General features: G+C 41.2%; 1 protein-coding gene across 6 annotated transcripts in view; it reads left to right on the top strand.

Moving 5' to 3' along the window:
• The window catches only part of CLASP1 (cytoplasmic linker associated protein 1), a 173,070-nt gene that overhangs the window by 87,793 nt on the left and 69,982 nt on the right, over positions 1-15,295 (top strand). For 5 of the 6 annotated variants that reach the window (XM_069021037.1, XM_069021036.1, XM_069021034.1 and 2 more), the window contains exons 15-20: positions 428-487; positions 1,187-1,264; positions 3,100-3,267; positions 4,062-4,111; positions 5,283-5,453; positions 14,298-14,405. In XM_069021037.1, the coding sequence (XP_068877138.1) occupies positions 428-487; positions 1,187-1,264; positions 3,100-3,267; positions 4,062-4,111; positions 5,283-5,453; positions 14,298-14,405 (635 nt within the window). Of the gene's footprint in view, positions 1-427; positions 488-1,186; positions 1,265-3,099; positions 3,268-4,061; positions 4,112-5,282; positions 5,454-7,108; positions 7,133-14,297; positions 14,406-15,295 lie in introns of all 6 variants that reach the window. The other variant, XM_069021032.1, reaches the window with a different exon arrangement.

The following is a 15,295-nucleotide window of genomic DNA, read 5'->3' as shown; positions in this document are numbered from 1 at the left end:
ACCTTGAACACATTTCAGCACACTTGTGCCTTAAGATTCTTGAAGTGAGGAAGGGAGATTAAAGTTGGAAAGGTAGAGGTCTGTCCCCACATGAAGCTAACTGTGAGGTTTGTGTGTGAAGCCTGGACTAACAGGGACAGAGTATCGGTGTGAATCTTCTGGGCCTATATCTTGTTTGATAAAAAAGGAAGCTTCTGGGATTGTTTCATATCAATCCATCTCTTCAGGCTTCTGTATAGTGAGCTGCCTCCAGTTAGTACTTCAGACTGTTTATTAATGGTGTTGTTAGAACATTTTTATTGGGGTCAACACTGAATTTTGATGTCCCAAAAAGCTTCCTAACCAATGATGGCTGTTGTTCACGAGTCAGGTATGGCAAAGCCAGTGTTCCCCTGTTAACTTAAACCTAGCATTTCTCTCTTCTCAGGCGCTGCTTTGAGTTTTTAGACTTGCTGTTGCAGGAGTGGCAGACACACTCCTTAGAAAGGTAAGTTCTGAATACAGGTGAGTTTGTTCTCTCCTACTTATTTGAGCAGGTTAATTCTGGAGAAAGGATCATTTAGGGCACAAGATTATATTACGTAGCTGTAGCAGAGGTATTTTTGCCACCAAAAAAAGCATGTGTGCACATACACCATTTGTTCTGTAGTTCTGTTCAGAGTTTGGTGAGTGTCTCCTATGCCAGCCTTGGAAAACATGGCTGAGTAAATCCCTGAACTCAATAATTTTTGTTTAACGTTCTTTTTTTCCTTTTGCATCCTGAAGTGAGATGGTGAGGTGAAGTCTGCTGTGTCTTATCAGGAGCTTCTGAGGCTTCTACATTACTTCACACTAATGACCAGTTAAAATAACTGTGCAAGGAGAGACTGGGACACAGTTTCTGTAGCCCTAGACTGCACCATATTGTTTAATGCTTAGGAGAGTGTTCTTGAATCCAGGCAGTTTGGATAGCTAAGTACAGACCTATGAAGAATGCTGGTTGCTGTTTCCTAGACAGCAGTGTGGGTGAAATAAAACTGACTTGTAAGAATAAATAAATAAAGGTCACAAAGGATCCTTGATGGTAATGAAAGGACATGGTGACCTGTTTGTTCTCAGACACCAAGGCAAAATCAAATGAGTCATTTGTTTATAAGCGTGGCACATCTTTCTGAACTGCTGGATAATATTTTCTTTCTTTTTTCAGACACATATCAGTGTTAGCTGAAACAATAAAGAAGGGAATTCATGATGCAGACTCTGAAGCCAGGATAGAGGCAAGAAAGTAAGTGGAAGCTGTTGTTGGTGTCTCTTCTTCGTCCCCTTCTTTTTCACTGTTTTGTGAGTCAGTGCTATTGCATAGTTGAGACAAAAATCCAGACAAGATACATTCTCCTGACTTCACTGTTGGTGGAAAAAACAGGGGCCGAGGGGTGACCATTCTCTACAGTTTCCTGAGGAGGGGGAAGAGGGAGGGAGGTGCTGATCCTTTCTTCCTGCGATCCAGTGGTAGACATATGGGAATGCTTTAAAACACTGTCAGGGAAGTTCTGACTGGATGTCAGGAAGCATTTCTCTACCAAGAGGGTGGTCAAACACCAGAACAGGATTCCTGGAAAGGTGGTCAATGCCCTGAACCTGTCAGTGTTTCAGGGGAATTTGAACAATGGCCTTAACAACAGGCTTTGATTTGTGATCAGCTCTGGATTGGTCAGGCAGCTGGACTAGATGTTCCTTGCAGGTCCTATCCAACTGAAAGAGTCTGTTCTATTGTTATTTGCTACTCTTGAAATAAAAGTCCTTGTGCTAGTACACTGCTAAATGGTATCCTAAATTAAGGCAGTATTTTATGACATTGAAAATTTTTTTGTGTTTATCTATAAGAAATTTTAATATTTGCAGTTGATTTTATTCTGTTGAAGGTCTTATGCATTTCCATTAATATGATCATACTTACAGTAGTATGCTGGTATACCAGGACCATGCTCTTCTGAACAGAACACTACAGGAACATTTTTCTGCAGAAAGAGAATGATGTAAAACATGAAAACAATGAACAATAAATTTTATTAATCTAAATGCTGTGTTATAAGCAATGGTGTTTCACAGTAGGACTGCTTAAATCCTTTTGAAAGGCAGCATGTCCATCACTGAAAATTACAGTAGTCACTGAGACTTCACAGCAGGTGACTTGTTAAGCTGAATAGACAGCAAGGAGAATGGCATAGGACTTCAGAGGGCATGCTTAATTCTCTCTTCCCATGTTTATTAAATAGCAGTGTGGCTGATAGTGAGACAGAAATTTGTTTTCTTCTTGTGATGTGAGAATGCATGTGGCTTCTCTGAGGACTGGCTGTCACACACAAACAGCTCTTGACTCATTTGAGCTAATGATCTTGCTCTTAAACTGCCCATTAGTTGCCCCCTGAAAAGTACTGAGAGTCTTCATCTCCTTTGTGCTGAGAGTGAATGGTGTTTAGCCATCAGCCAGGAGGTTTGGACCATAGAGGAATTCTTCCCTCATCTTAAAATACTCTTTTATTTTCAACATGGCACTGATTTGAAGTCCATGTGAGCATCTCTTTCCCTTTCCGTGTTGTTTCTTTCCAAAAAGGCAGTCACAAACCTCAGCTCAGTACAGAGGCTTGTCTCTGCAGCATTCTTGGAGAGCTGCTTGTTAAACTTAAGGAAGAAAACAGCAGCTGGTGCTTTCCTGAATCAGGCCCATGCATTCTGCCTTTGGCATGTTTTTGAAGTAGCTACTGCACACCCCGTCCCAAACTAGTGTCAGTCTGGTGGGCCTGCAGTCTCCTGTGTACAGTAGGCAGCTGGAGGGATGAGGATTTCTTCCCTAATAAAGCTTTGTTAGCTACTTGTGCTTTTACAATAAATGCACCAAATCATTCTTTCATTTGGTTTGTCTTTTTGTGCAGCTGTTTGAGCAATACAATGGTTGAAGAAGTGGTTTGTCTTAAATGGTGCAGGGCAGTAGGTGGCTGAAATGACTGGTCTGACAAGCCCACTAATGGTGATAGTGAGAAGGGCTCTGGCTGTGCCTTTGTGCCACAGCCCCCTAAAACACAACAAGGGCATGTTCACAGTGCTGTGCCTTGTTTCCAGGTGCTACTGGGGTTTCCACAGTCACTTCAGCCGAGAGGCAGAGCATTTGTACCACACCTTGGAGTCTTCCTACCAGAAGGCCCTGCAGTCGCATTTGAAGAACTCTGACAGCATCGTGTCCTTGCCACAGTCAGATCGCTCCTCCTCCAGCTCCCAGGAGAGTCTCAAGTAAGGCTTTCTGTGTCACTACCTCTCCGTTTAAACAACTGCTGACAGACAGCTCCATTGAATTGAAGGGGGCCATCACACTGCTTTGTCTCATCTGGTCATTACTTGGACTCTACACTTGGTTACTCTGAAATATATATGTTTTGTTTTTTTTACCTAACACTGCGTGAAAATAAATGCCAGCAAAACCCTGTACTGGCTTTAAAATACAATCGTTATCTTGACTCCATAAATAATTTTCTAGGAAGCTATTTGTGCTCAGCAGATACTGTTAGTTATGCTTTTCAGGTGCTTAAAACAGTGCTTAGATTGAAGTTCTGCGTTTAGCATTAATCCTAGAGGTGTATGTCTGTTTCCAGACAAAAGAAAAAAAAGGACTAAATTAAACTTGAGTTGTAAGTGCAAAGTCAGTATGTAACTCTTCTGCTGAATGTATTTTAGCTACTCTCTGATGCACAGTCAACTTAGGCTCCAAATGTCTGTGATTTATGTGTAAGACCTATATGAAAAATATCCATAACTTACTGGTGTAACTTTTTAAATCCACAAAAAGTGTTCTTAAAAATCTCTTTTTTGCACAAATAATAAAAATACTAATTTATTTCTTAATACTTTTATAAATAATTTCATGGTGGTGCTGTATTTATTCTTAAACAACAAGCTTTGGTAGTTTATTCCTGCATATAAATAATGTCCTATTAACTTAATTGTGTACTGAGGGAACAGAATTGTACTGCTCTTGATGACTGTGGAATATAACTTCTGTTCTAATAAATGTTTGTATTAACTTCCAGCCGTCCACTGTCTGCCAAAAGAAGTCCTACTGGAAGTACAACATCTAGAGGTGAGAACAGGAGCTGAAAAATGTGCTCAGGTGTTGCCAAGGAAGTGTGGCATTGTGATATGCAAAAACCAACTTTGATCACAGTTTACTGCTCCCTAAAAATAGCAGCTCAGGATGTAGAAATTTTAATTACTTTTGGGTTTTACACCGTATTCTGTGGATCAGCTGCTGATAAAATAATGCTTTTAAAAGAAGTTAGTAAATCAGTAATGTCTTACACCTGAAGGGAAGCATAAAAAGCCTTGAAAATTGTAGCCAAGGTGTGTTTGGGTTTGTAATAGTTTGAGTAAACTGCTGCTGATGCTAAGACATGCAGCTACATAGTCTAATAGTGCCTTCAGTTTTACAGTGTTTTGTTATTTATACTCCGTGGTTTCAGCACTTACTGGAGTTGTCTGCACGCAAGTCCTACAGTGTTAAATTCCATCTCATTGCTAATCTGGTTTTTTTTTGTCAGATGGAATATTTAGCTTTTCTGTCCTAAGTAAATGCATAAAATAATCTAAATAATACATTTTAATATAGAATGTAATAGACAAAACTTTGTTGGTAGAAGATAAGCTGCCTTTTACACCTGACCAAGGTTGGGTTCTGGCTGGTTTGTCTGTAACTACAACCTGTTGAGACCTTTGATTCAAGGAGATGTTGTTGTGTAACCTACTTGACTGTGCACACAAATGCATGTTTGCTTGCAGCCGAGTAGCCAAGCTTCATGCTTAAGAGGGTGAGCATCAACAAGTGATGGGAACAACGATCCTCATGAGAAGATGAGGTGTTGGGAAGGAAGTTATTAGAACCTGGACTGAAGGACCTGCAGGTCTGTTTTGACCAGCAAATCTCACAAGCCAGTGATGGCTACTGTGGTTGAACTTTCCCATCTAGATTCTGTTAGAAATTTCTTTTTACTGGCCTGACAGCCTTTTTGATCTTACCATTTGGGCTTGTGTCTGATAAAGTTCTTAGAGGTAGCATCAGGGCAGCATTGATGAAATATCTCTGCAGGCAGTGTGGGGAAGCCCACATTGCCCTGATAAAGCATTCTTAGTTGAGGTATTTCAGTGCCAGCAGTGAGTGTTAAAAATAGTACTTTAAACTGCTTGTCAGGCTCTTTGAAGCACACAGCTCAAAAAATTAATCTTCTTTATTCTGGATCTCCCACTCCCATCTGCAGCATCTACAGTAAGTACAAAATCTGTGTCAACACCAGGATCTCTGCAGCGATCCCGCAGTGACGTCGATGTGAATGCAGCAGCTAGTGCCAAGTCAAAAGTGACGTCTTCTGGAGCATCCACCCCCTTCAGTTCTGCTGCAGCCTTGCCCCCAGGGTCATACGCATCACTAGGTAAATCTACATGTTCTACTCTTGCAGTTAGAGTTCTTTAGTAGCAGAAAGTGCCTCCCAGTTTTGTTGGAATAATAAACTCTGCCTACAAGAATGTACCTCTGAGATAGTTACCAGCTCTCCAGGATCAGTGTGTGATCTCTTGCCCTTTGGGATTAAGGAGAAAAAATACAACAGAACTGACTTGAAGCAACATTTTTGAATTGTGTAATAATCTGCGTCTCACTCGTCTTTCTGGGGAAGAGCAGAACATACTGTGGTTCTGGGACGTTGCTGAGGACAATGCTACTCAATTCCTTTTGACATGTTTCCCTGTCTCTTTTCCTTCTTTTCCTTCCCTCCTTTCCTGAAACTGGTTTTCCGTTAAGTGTTTTATGCTTTGAATAGTACATCTTAGTTGAGTTTGCTCCCTTTCTGTTTCACAAAAGAGAAAGATACAGAAGCAAAAAGGTTGGCTTTGCCACGTCACCAGGCAGGATATAAGTATCTGTTCCTTATGCTGACTCTTTGGATTATAGCCACATGTCACATTATTCCCTCAGAGCATTGTATATCACCTTCAGGTGTCTCAGGGTTTCTTAAAACAAACTTTGCATTGCATCTTTCTCTCCTGGAGTTGCCATCGAAGGAGTCACGGAGGAGGAAATGCAAGGCAGTGATTGACACTGTATTTGCTGAGCTTCATCTTGGTTGTGAGCAGAGCTGATCATCTGAGCTCATTTCTCATTCTGCTGGTTTCACACTAATCTAATCCCAGACTTGTCATCGATTTACCCTTACAACAGGGAGGAAACTCAAGGGTCTGTGGTCTTTATTTAATCTGTATATATGGTCTTCACTGAGTCACTTGAGGAGTTTCTTCTTCTTAATGTAGGGCATTTGCTCTTTAATCTGTTAAAATGTAAGTGGTGAATTATGTAGGGATGGTTTTTATGGATTCCTTTTTTAGACAGGTTTCTTTCATATCTGAAATATTTTACCTTGACTTAGATATGTTGGTTGTATTCAGTGCAGAAGTTGAATCCTTATCCTGATTTAAATTGTTCATACTTGGTTCAAGATGTAGGTACATTGCAGTGGAAGTGTAATTATGGAATGTGAAGTTGATAGTGGGCTTACAGATGCAGCTCCTTTTGAGTTGTGCTGCACTCTGGCTTCAGTGGCTAAACTGGCTTCAAACAGTCTTATGTCACAAGGAAGAATGAAGAGGGAGGAAGTATCTACTGAAAACTTACTTGGTCCTTGAAGCTGAGAGACTGAATCCAGTGTCAGTCTTGTTCTCAAGCCAGGCTGTAGGAGAAAAGCAGCAAATTCGTGCTCAGTGATGCAAACATGGCTGCTCCTGAAGGATCCTGCTTCCTTTTTAGCTAGTAGGGACATTTATCACCTGCACGTTCCCATGAGAGAAGTGGTGAGGCAAACAACGAAAATGGAGTTGGGCAAAGGTTGGTTGTTGCAGGAGGGAAAACCTGCAAGTGTTTTCTTCCGATACATCAAGGTTTGATTTGCTGCTTGGTCAAACTTCTTTCATTTCTTTAATTGTATTAATTTTTTTTTTGCATATTTATGTAGCTAATATATAGTGCCCACTTCTGTTGATGTTACTGATTTTTCCCTATTAACCCTTTCCTTATTTTTCTTTAATTTGCCTAAAGATGGTACTACCAGTAAAACCGAGGGTAAGCAGTCTCTCTGTGTAACTGAGGTGTGTCCACAGTCGTACTACCCTACCTGGTCTCTGTTCTCAAAGTGTTACCTGGTTCTCATCCATGTTCACTGGTGACCTGCATGAAGTGTTGCATGGTTGTCCTGCTCATTTTGATGCCATGGGGTATTCTTCACTTTCTCTTCGAGCTCCTCCCTGCTAATAACCATTAGTCTGCTTTTATGACTCTGGTCACTAAGTTGTTATGTGGGTTTTCTTTATTTAAAGCACTGCTTCTGGTTGAAGGTGACCCATGTACAGACTAAAAAAAACCCCAACAATAACCAAAAAACTCCCAAACAACACAAGGCTTCTGATTTCTTTTCTCCTTGATGTGTAAAGGTTTTCTGTGTTTTTCCATCCAAAGCTCAGGCCACAACTGCCAAATGCTTTCGGGAAGAGACTGGGCAGTGAGAGAATTGAATGAGATGATCACATGGCAGAAAAATGAGGACAGTAAACAATGATCTCTAGGGAAGGAATATTTAGTGAACCTCTTTAAACCTGAGCTCTCTCTTTTTGTTGTTAACTGTCTGAGTGAGAAGGCTTACACCAAAGACAGTTGGAGGAAAGACTTTTTTTACTAGAACACTGAGCCTACTAGTTTGGGAAGGATCCCAGTCTGTTTTTCTGGCTCGTTGTCAAAACTTGTTCTTTATTTCTTATTTCTTCAGCAAAAAAAAGATCACTGGGAAGTCACTTTTTCTGAGGTAGACAGGAGTTGAAAACAAGAATGTTTTCTACACAGAATGAAGATACCACACTCTCCAGCAAAGCCTTTTTTTTCCCAGTGCAAGTCTCTTTTCAAGGGATCTATTACTGTCTTGTGGGACTGTGCTCATATCTTTGATAGCTGCTTGTATTTGGCTGTGGTGGTCTGAGAAGTGCCACTGTGCTGTTGTGACATCTGTGTTATTTTCCTTACTACTAGTGATGCATTGATTTATTATTTAGGGGGAAAGGTCTCTACCATTTTTGGAAATGGTACTTAAGTGTTGAGAGATGAACTGACCTCTGCTCTTGAGAAGGAAGTATTTATGCTTTGTGATCTGTCAGTGATAAGGAGTATGAAGTTGGCCTGAAACCTGTATTTCTGAATCAGTACTGAGTTAGATGAAAATTCCAAGTTATTGTAATAACAGAGCTTTTGTTTGTTTGTTTGTTTTAATGATTGACCTTTTCTCTTCTTTCTTTCTTTCTTCTTAGTTCTCAAACCTATCTATTTTGGCCTACATTTGAAATGTTGAAGGTTTAGAGTTTTATATGAAATATCATATGCAGCTTTCAATCCTCTCCTTGGCTATAATAATGTTTGGAGAGGCCTGTTAACAACAGCTGTCCTGTGGAATACCTCTATTTTTAGTTTGTTAAATACTTTATTGTCATGATGCAAAAGGGTGGGTGTTTTATTTGGTTATTGTTTTCGATTCAGTTACATTAGGAGCAGATTGGATTTGGTAAAAATCTGTGATGAGAACCAGCAAGTTGCTTGGGGCAGGGAAGATTGAGATGAACTTTCAGAAAGTGAGTTTGCTATCCCCTAAGTCTTAAATTCCAAGTCTTATATCTTCTTTTTGCCATATGATTCTCTCTTTTTTGAGAAGGAAGATCAGGGAGAATTAAAACTACACAGTACACTATAGCCAGAGTACTTCAAGAATGAGTTTAATCACTGTTTGAAACTCTTCATCTTTGTTTTCCTTTGAGATAGGTCAGGGAAAAAAACCCTTTATTCAGGGTTCACTGTGTCTTACACTGAATGATGAAGCTGAGTACAGTCTTCTGCCAACTCTGTGATCTTGCAGGTTGAGTCAGGAACTACAGGGAAGATAAAACTTTGTATTCTTGACATCAGTGTAAAAATTAAGAGGGTGGGGGAAGAGAAAACCATCCTCTTGCTCTGGAAACAGAAGGAAACAGAACATAGAGCAGAAATGTCATCTACGCTTTTGCCCCTGTGGTTTGTTTTGGTTTTTTTGCAGGTCGCCAGTAAGTAATTTAAGAGAAAATTCCTGTGTCTTTTTGTGTGGTTCAGCTTGACATTAAATCTGCAGTCTGGTTCCCATCATGGCTTTCTGTATCTACATTGTAAAATTCTGCTCATTCCCCTCAGCTTGGAGCCAGCATTGTGTGGACTTGGCAGTTCCCATCTGCTTTGCCCTTGGTTCTCCTCAGTGGTTTGGTTTGGAGTCAGGCAGCTCAAACAAAGGAGCAAGATGGAGTAGGTGATGCCAGTGGCAAGAATGCCAACTAAGAGCTGAGTATCAGCCCTTTGGTTTTAAGTGTGACATCCCAGTTGGCAAATGCTGTTGAAATGCACTTCCTTAGGGAAGGGTAGGTGAGTCTGCATACCAGTGAGGTTTGTGCAGGTCTTCATGCAGTGCACAGGTGTGCCTTGATTGCCCAGAGCCTTCATGTATGGGGATCTCTTGAACTGCATTAAGGGCTTCATGCACAGAAAGCTCAAAAGAGAGAAACTTTTATAGTCTTGATGTTCACAGCTAGTGCTAGGGAGGTGGCACTTGTGCCATGTTTGTTATACCTGATTAAAGGGAAACCTTAGGAAAGTTTCTGATTATTGTATCATGAAATGACTTTTCAAGGAATATTTTAAAAGGGTGCATAATGCTGACTTTCAGTCAAGAAGAATGGTTCAGAGCATTTATGCTACCTTTTTTCAAAGCAAGCATAAAGTCAAGCCCTTCAGACAAGCCTTTATCCAAAGGGGAGAGCACAAATGCTAGTTTGACCTGAAACTGGGAGGTTTAAACAAAATCAGAAGTTTGCAGTCATTGGCACAATTTTTAATATTCACCAGAAAGGCAATAAACTGGGGTTTGTTACAGTTTTCAGGTTACTTAGGCTCAGGTGGACACCTTGAGTGCATTATCAAAGGCTTTGGGAGCAACACAAGTTTAAAGAAATTGCCATTCCTGTTTTCTTCTCTGCCTTAAAGCTCTCCCCTGTCCTTAAGGGCGAGACTTGATTCAAAGTGATGACTGACAGTGGGACCTTACATGGAACTGCTCAGGTAGTAGGTTTCTTACTTCTCTTGGTCCATCCCTTTGCAAGTGCTGAGTTGATTTGGCTGTGTTTGTTTGTGTAGGGCAAAGTGGACTGTTGTTCACTGAGCCCTCTGCCTTGGGGGGAGATCTCGTGTAAAACCCAGAGGCAACCGCAGCCTGATGGTTTCCAGTAAGGATCAAGTGCTTCTCATGGAAAATCATGGTGCAGAGTCAGGTCTTTCTAACATTGGAGAAGTGCTAGATATGCATGGAAGCCATTCTGATGGTAGTTATAAAAAGTTTTTTAAAGATTATCTATAAAGCATGTTTTTAATTGATTACTGTGTGTCTCCCATGTCCATTTGTCAATTAGCAGTGGTACAGCTAGGGCTAGTGGCTCTTTCAGGAATGTTTTTCTCCAAATGGGATGAAAACCCCAGTGCTGGGTAACCTAAATGCATGAACCTGATTCCTGCAGAGACCATCATCGTCCCAGATCATCCATGTATAACTTTTGTGGTTGTAGGTGTCCCTATTCACAGCATAGAGCTGATTAAACTGAGTTGTGGAGCTGTTATATGACGTTTCTAGACTCTTTGAAAACCATTTTCTTCAGTGTAATAGACAGACTGAATGTCATAAAGCCTATGACTGTTCTGAGTGCTGGGGATGGGGATGCTGCAGTATCCACCCAGAGAGCTCAGAACAGCCTGCCAGGTGAAGCTTCTTGTAAAGCCAAATGTTATCACAGAATCTTCCTTTGTTTGTTCCTTTTCTAAAAAAACCCCCAAAATAACCTTTCTAGGTTTAGGCATTTGTTAGACATTTCAGGGTTGATTCTGAACCATTGTTGTAAAAATGACAATAACTTTAAAAAGTACAACTAAAACCTCCTAAAAAATCCAGAAGTGGTTTCTTAATACAAAGCATTTATGTGGAGTCTTTGAGTCTTTTCTGTACCAACAGCAATTTGTCACATGTCAAATTTAGATCAAGGGCTTTTTTATGGAAATACTTTTATGGTTTTTGGAAGCTAGTTGGGGCAGTCTTTATCTGTTCATTTGCTGTGCTGTTGTTGTTAGGATGCAGTAATGCTTTTAGAAGCAGCAGAAAAATAATGGTTATGAAATATGGATTGCTACATCTGTAGTTTGAGCTAGATATGGAGACAAACCCACTTGAAAACAAAGAAGTTTTGGGAGGGGAGGTGTTTGCTTGAATTTAATAACAACAAAAAAGTCTAAATAACTTCCTTGATATTCTATTTCCAGTCCTGCTTGAAATTAGTTTTTCTGTCTGGGTTAGAGTGATAGAGATAAAGCCACACACATAGTCCTATGTGCAAATAACTCTTGGATGTGAGTGCAGACTCTTGTTTGCAAACAAAATTCCTGGGGGAATGTAGAAGACACATTTGTGCTGCCTGGATTAACTACTATATATGCATACTGTAGTTGGTATAATATATATTAAAAATCCATTTGCACAATGCAAATCCAGTGCAGTGTTAGTTCAAATGCTCATCAGCATTTTTTAAAGGGATGAGAAAACCAGTGTCAGTTTTGGGACTCTGAACAGCTTCTCCTCTCACATTGTTCTCTCTGACATCCAACAGGCCTAAATCAGTGTGCAAATGTACCAGTCCAAAAGGAAGCAGAATTTTGTTCCTGGTCGTTCATTCATTCATTCATTCATTCAGAAACTGCTGAAGTTGGTAGGAATCTGTCCACCAGCCCTCACGGGTTTCAAAACAGGGTTGAGTTCTCCATTTCCAATCTTGCTGATAATCACATGTTAATTAAGTTTGATGTGTTAGGTCAGTTTTATTTTTTTAAAGCTTCTAGAATTGGTTTCAGAAGCTAATCTCAGTTTCACTTTTTATATTCTTTTAGGCTTTGTATTTCTTAAGGTGGAAGAGTGACACATGCCAGTTTTCCCTTTCTTAGCCACCTACTGATGAAGATGCAAGAAAAAATGAAAAAAGCTTTTGTAGATGCAGAAAAATCCAGGAAATTTTGAGGATCTTAAGGGGTCTTTGTGTAAGAGGAGGAGACATCAGTCCCTTCTTACCCATTTGTAGCCCATGCACATCACTAAATGTGTCTTCCAGTACTGCCTGTTACTGTGTGTAGTGTTGAATTTCAGTTTGATTTCCTCCTAGGACTTCCTGCAATGCCAAGGCCTCCCATTGGCCTTCTGGAAGGATGTAAAGGAATTGCATTACTGGTTCCCAAGACTAGTCAGGTTTAACTTCTTGTCCTACTATGATGCCCTCCTAATAGAAATGAAGGGAAGCCTTGAGGCTTGTGAGAGGAGAGTCCGTCTGCCTCCTTCCCCATGCCCGCCTGCCTTGGAGCCAGCCTGTGTCAGGCTTTGGGTCCATTCCTTGTTACCAAGTGGCAGAGTGGCTCTGCTCATCTGTGTATAGCTGTGCCAGGCTTGCATGGGGTGGGATCAGGCTGGCAGAGAGCTCTAGAGCTGCCTCTGGTGGTGCATCAGACTGACTCTTCATAAGGGGCAAGAATGCCCTAGAGGAGAGGAATCTGTAGCCTTGCTCGTGGTAAAGGAGACATCAGCAGCCAGTTTTATGGCTGTTGGACCCACTTGGGTGTGCTCAGAGCTTGTTCAGCTGAGCCAGTGGCTAAAAAGCTTTGTTTGTGTTTTCCCAGTTTTATGTTGATGGTTCCTTCTGTGTCTCATCTATAAACAATCATTTGAAGGTACATTCCCATACTTTGCCTACTGAGCTGTTTAAAAACTAGGTGCTGGTGGAGGGTTTGAAGTAGAACTGTCTTGTAGGCTTTTCCCCTTGCAAACAAATTTACCCTTTCTTCTCAAAGTTAGGCATCTCCTTGTCACTTGTGTCTAGCAGAAGCTTGCAGAACATGTTACGAATATTTTGAGAGCTCAGAGAAGGAACACAGCTCCCAATCACTCCGTCTGGGCTGCTTGCCATTGTCTTGTCCTGCATGTGTGCCTTCTGTGAAGTGGGTTTTTTTGGGTCAGAAGTGTGTGTTTCCCTGTTCATATTTCTCTGTATGCTTATGGAGGAGACAGAGGGCAGGAGATGAGTATCTGTAACCAGTGGGTGCAGTTGTCTAGATCTTCTCTTACCTGCGATGGGTTTTTTCCCTTCGTTATTGTGCCTGAAACTTGAAGTCATCCTCTGAATGCAGGATAGCACTGGCATGAGTCCTGAGAAAAAAACTTCAGATTTGGCTAAGAACTGACCTGTTGAAAAGTGTTGGTGGAGACTTTCTTTGTGTTACTCTTAATTATCATTTCTTTCCCGTTAACTAGAGACAGATAATTGAAGCTTAGCACTGGAAAGAACATTCTGTAGGAAACAGCCCTGCCCCAGGAAGGTGATGAACCGATGACCCCGTAAGCTTTCCTAGCTCAAATTTCTGTGGCTTTTTCGTGAGGAAAGGACAGAACAAGGACCAAGAACACTTTGAGACTTTATATCCATTCTCTGCTTAAATAAAGAGAAGGCAAACAGAATCTGTTTTCCTCTTCACTGATTGTGTTAAATAGGGCTCTCCATTACAAGTAAAGTTACACTGATCTCTGGATAAATGTGAGGGATCTGTAAACAGCAGGAAAAATTCAATGAGCCTGAAATAAAAGTGTGATCAGACTACGTTGACAGACTGTCACAGGAGTGTGTGCCAGCCTGCGCAGGTGGAGCAGGATATAAAGCACCAGACAGCTAGCTGGAAATCCCAGAGATGGAATTTGGGAGGGCATCTGTTACACCTGTTTCTGAAAGGGTGATCACCTTGTCAGAAAGTAATAATTTGATACAGGAAGCTGCATTTAGGAGAGTTGAAATTTTTTGTTGTTGATCCTCTGTAAAGAAGCTATTATAGAACAGGAGCAAAGGCTATAGAGAGGTAATATTTTTTAATTAAACTGGCTGATAGCATTACAGAAAGCAAAGAAGTTTTTGGACTCATGGACCGTGGCTGTTTCTACTCCCTCCCCTGCACCTCAGCCAGCCTCATGAAAGGTGTTGCCTCTCCCAGTAAATTTATTTTGTACACTGGGTAATTGTGTGTATAGTGTGTTAGATGCTGCTGCTGCCTTTGTAAGAAACTTGTTAACAGTCTTTTTGTCTTTGCATTCCTGCAGGTCGGATTCGTACCAGGAGACAGAGCTCTGGCAGTGCCACAAGCGTCACCTCAACACCTGCTGATACTCGAGGCCGCAGCCGGGCTAAAGTAGTTTCCCAGTCCCAGCGTAAGAACTGCTTTATTCCTGGGGGAGCAGAACAAAGAGTTATTAATATGTTTCTCTTGAATTACAGTAGCATCAGCAGAGAATTGGGCTCACTTTGGACACGTAATAAAACGGATCCCCACCTAGCCAGTGTGTGCTCCTGCTGACAAACAGGGCCCCAAATCTGAGTGCTTAGTTGCTGCCTTTTTTTACCAGTCATGCAGCAGAATTTCATGTCGCTGTGATGTGTAGCTCTAAATAACTGGCACTGGGTCCTGCTGAGACACCCCCTGTGCCTGTAGCTGACTGCTTGCCCTGCCAAGCTTCTCCTGCTTATGTGACTCTATTTCTGTATGTGTGAACACGTGAGCTGTCTAAAATTAATGGGGTTTGGCATCAGTTGAAAATAGGACATTACCTATTTTTTGTAGATATGGGAAAAAGGTTTCTGTTTTGATTCACATGACACATCTGCTGGCTTCCTGGCAAGGCATGGTTTTCTCCTAGGAGCCGCACATATGGTGCTGCTGCATATTTGTCATGTGTATCTGGGGAGAATTTTGTCACTCAGATTTTAAAAAAGAACTGGGGGGAGGGAGAAACTGGACCTTCAGCCTTGTGAATAGAAGATTGGGTTTGTGGAAGGACCTGTCTGTTCTGCGGACTTGTCTTGCTTTGTACCCCTATTTGAGAGCCCTTCTCTGTTCATTCTTTCATTGCTTTGCTCTGTCATGCTGGAGGGATGAAAAAGCAGTTTATAGCCTTGTGTTAGGCTGGGAGAACTGCAGAAAGACATAGTGTATTGAGCATGGGGCCAAATGGAAATCTTTACATTGAGGTCATAAGGATATATTTGGGCTTTGGGATGCTAATGTAAATTGATTTCTTCAGTGTTGAACCTAAAACTGATC

This window comes from Aphelocoma coerulescens, chromosome 7 (genome assembly GCF_041296385.1).
Source record: "Aphelocoma coerulescens isolate FSJ_1873_10779 chromosome 7, UR_Acoe_1.0, whole genome shotgun sequence".
NCBI lineage: Eukaryota > Metazoa > Chordata > Aves > Passeriformes > Corvidae > Aphelocoma > Aphelocoma coerulescens.
This window is presented reverse-complemented; position numbering and strand designations above follow the sequence as displayed.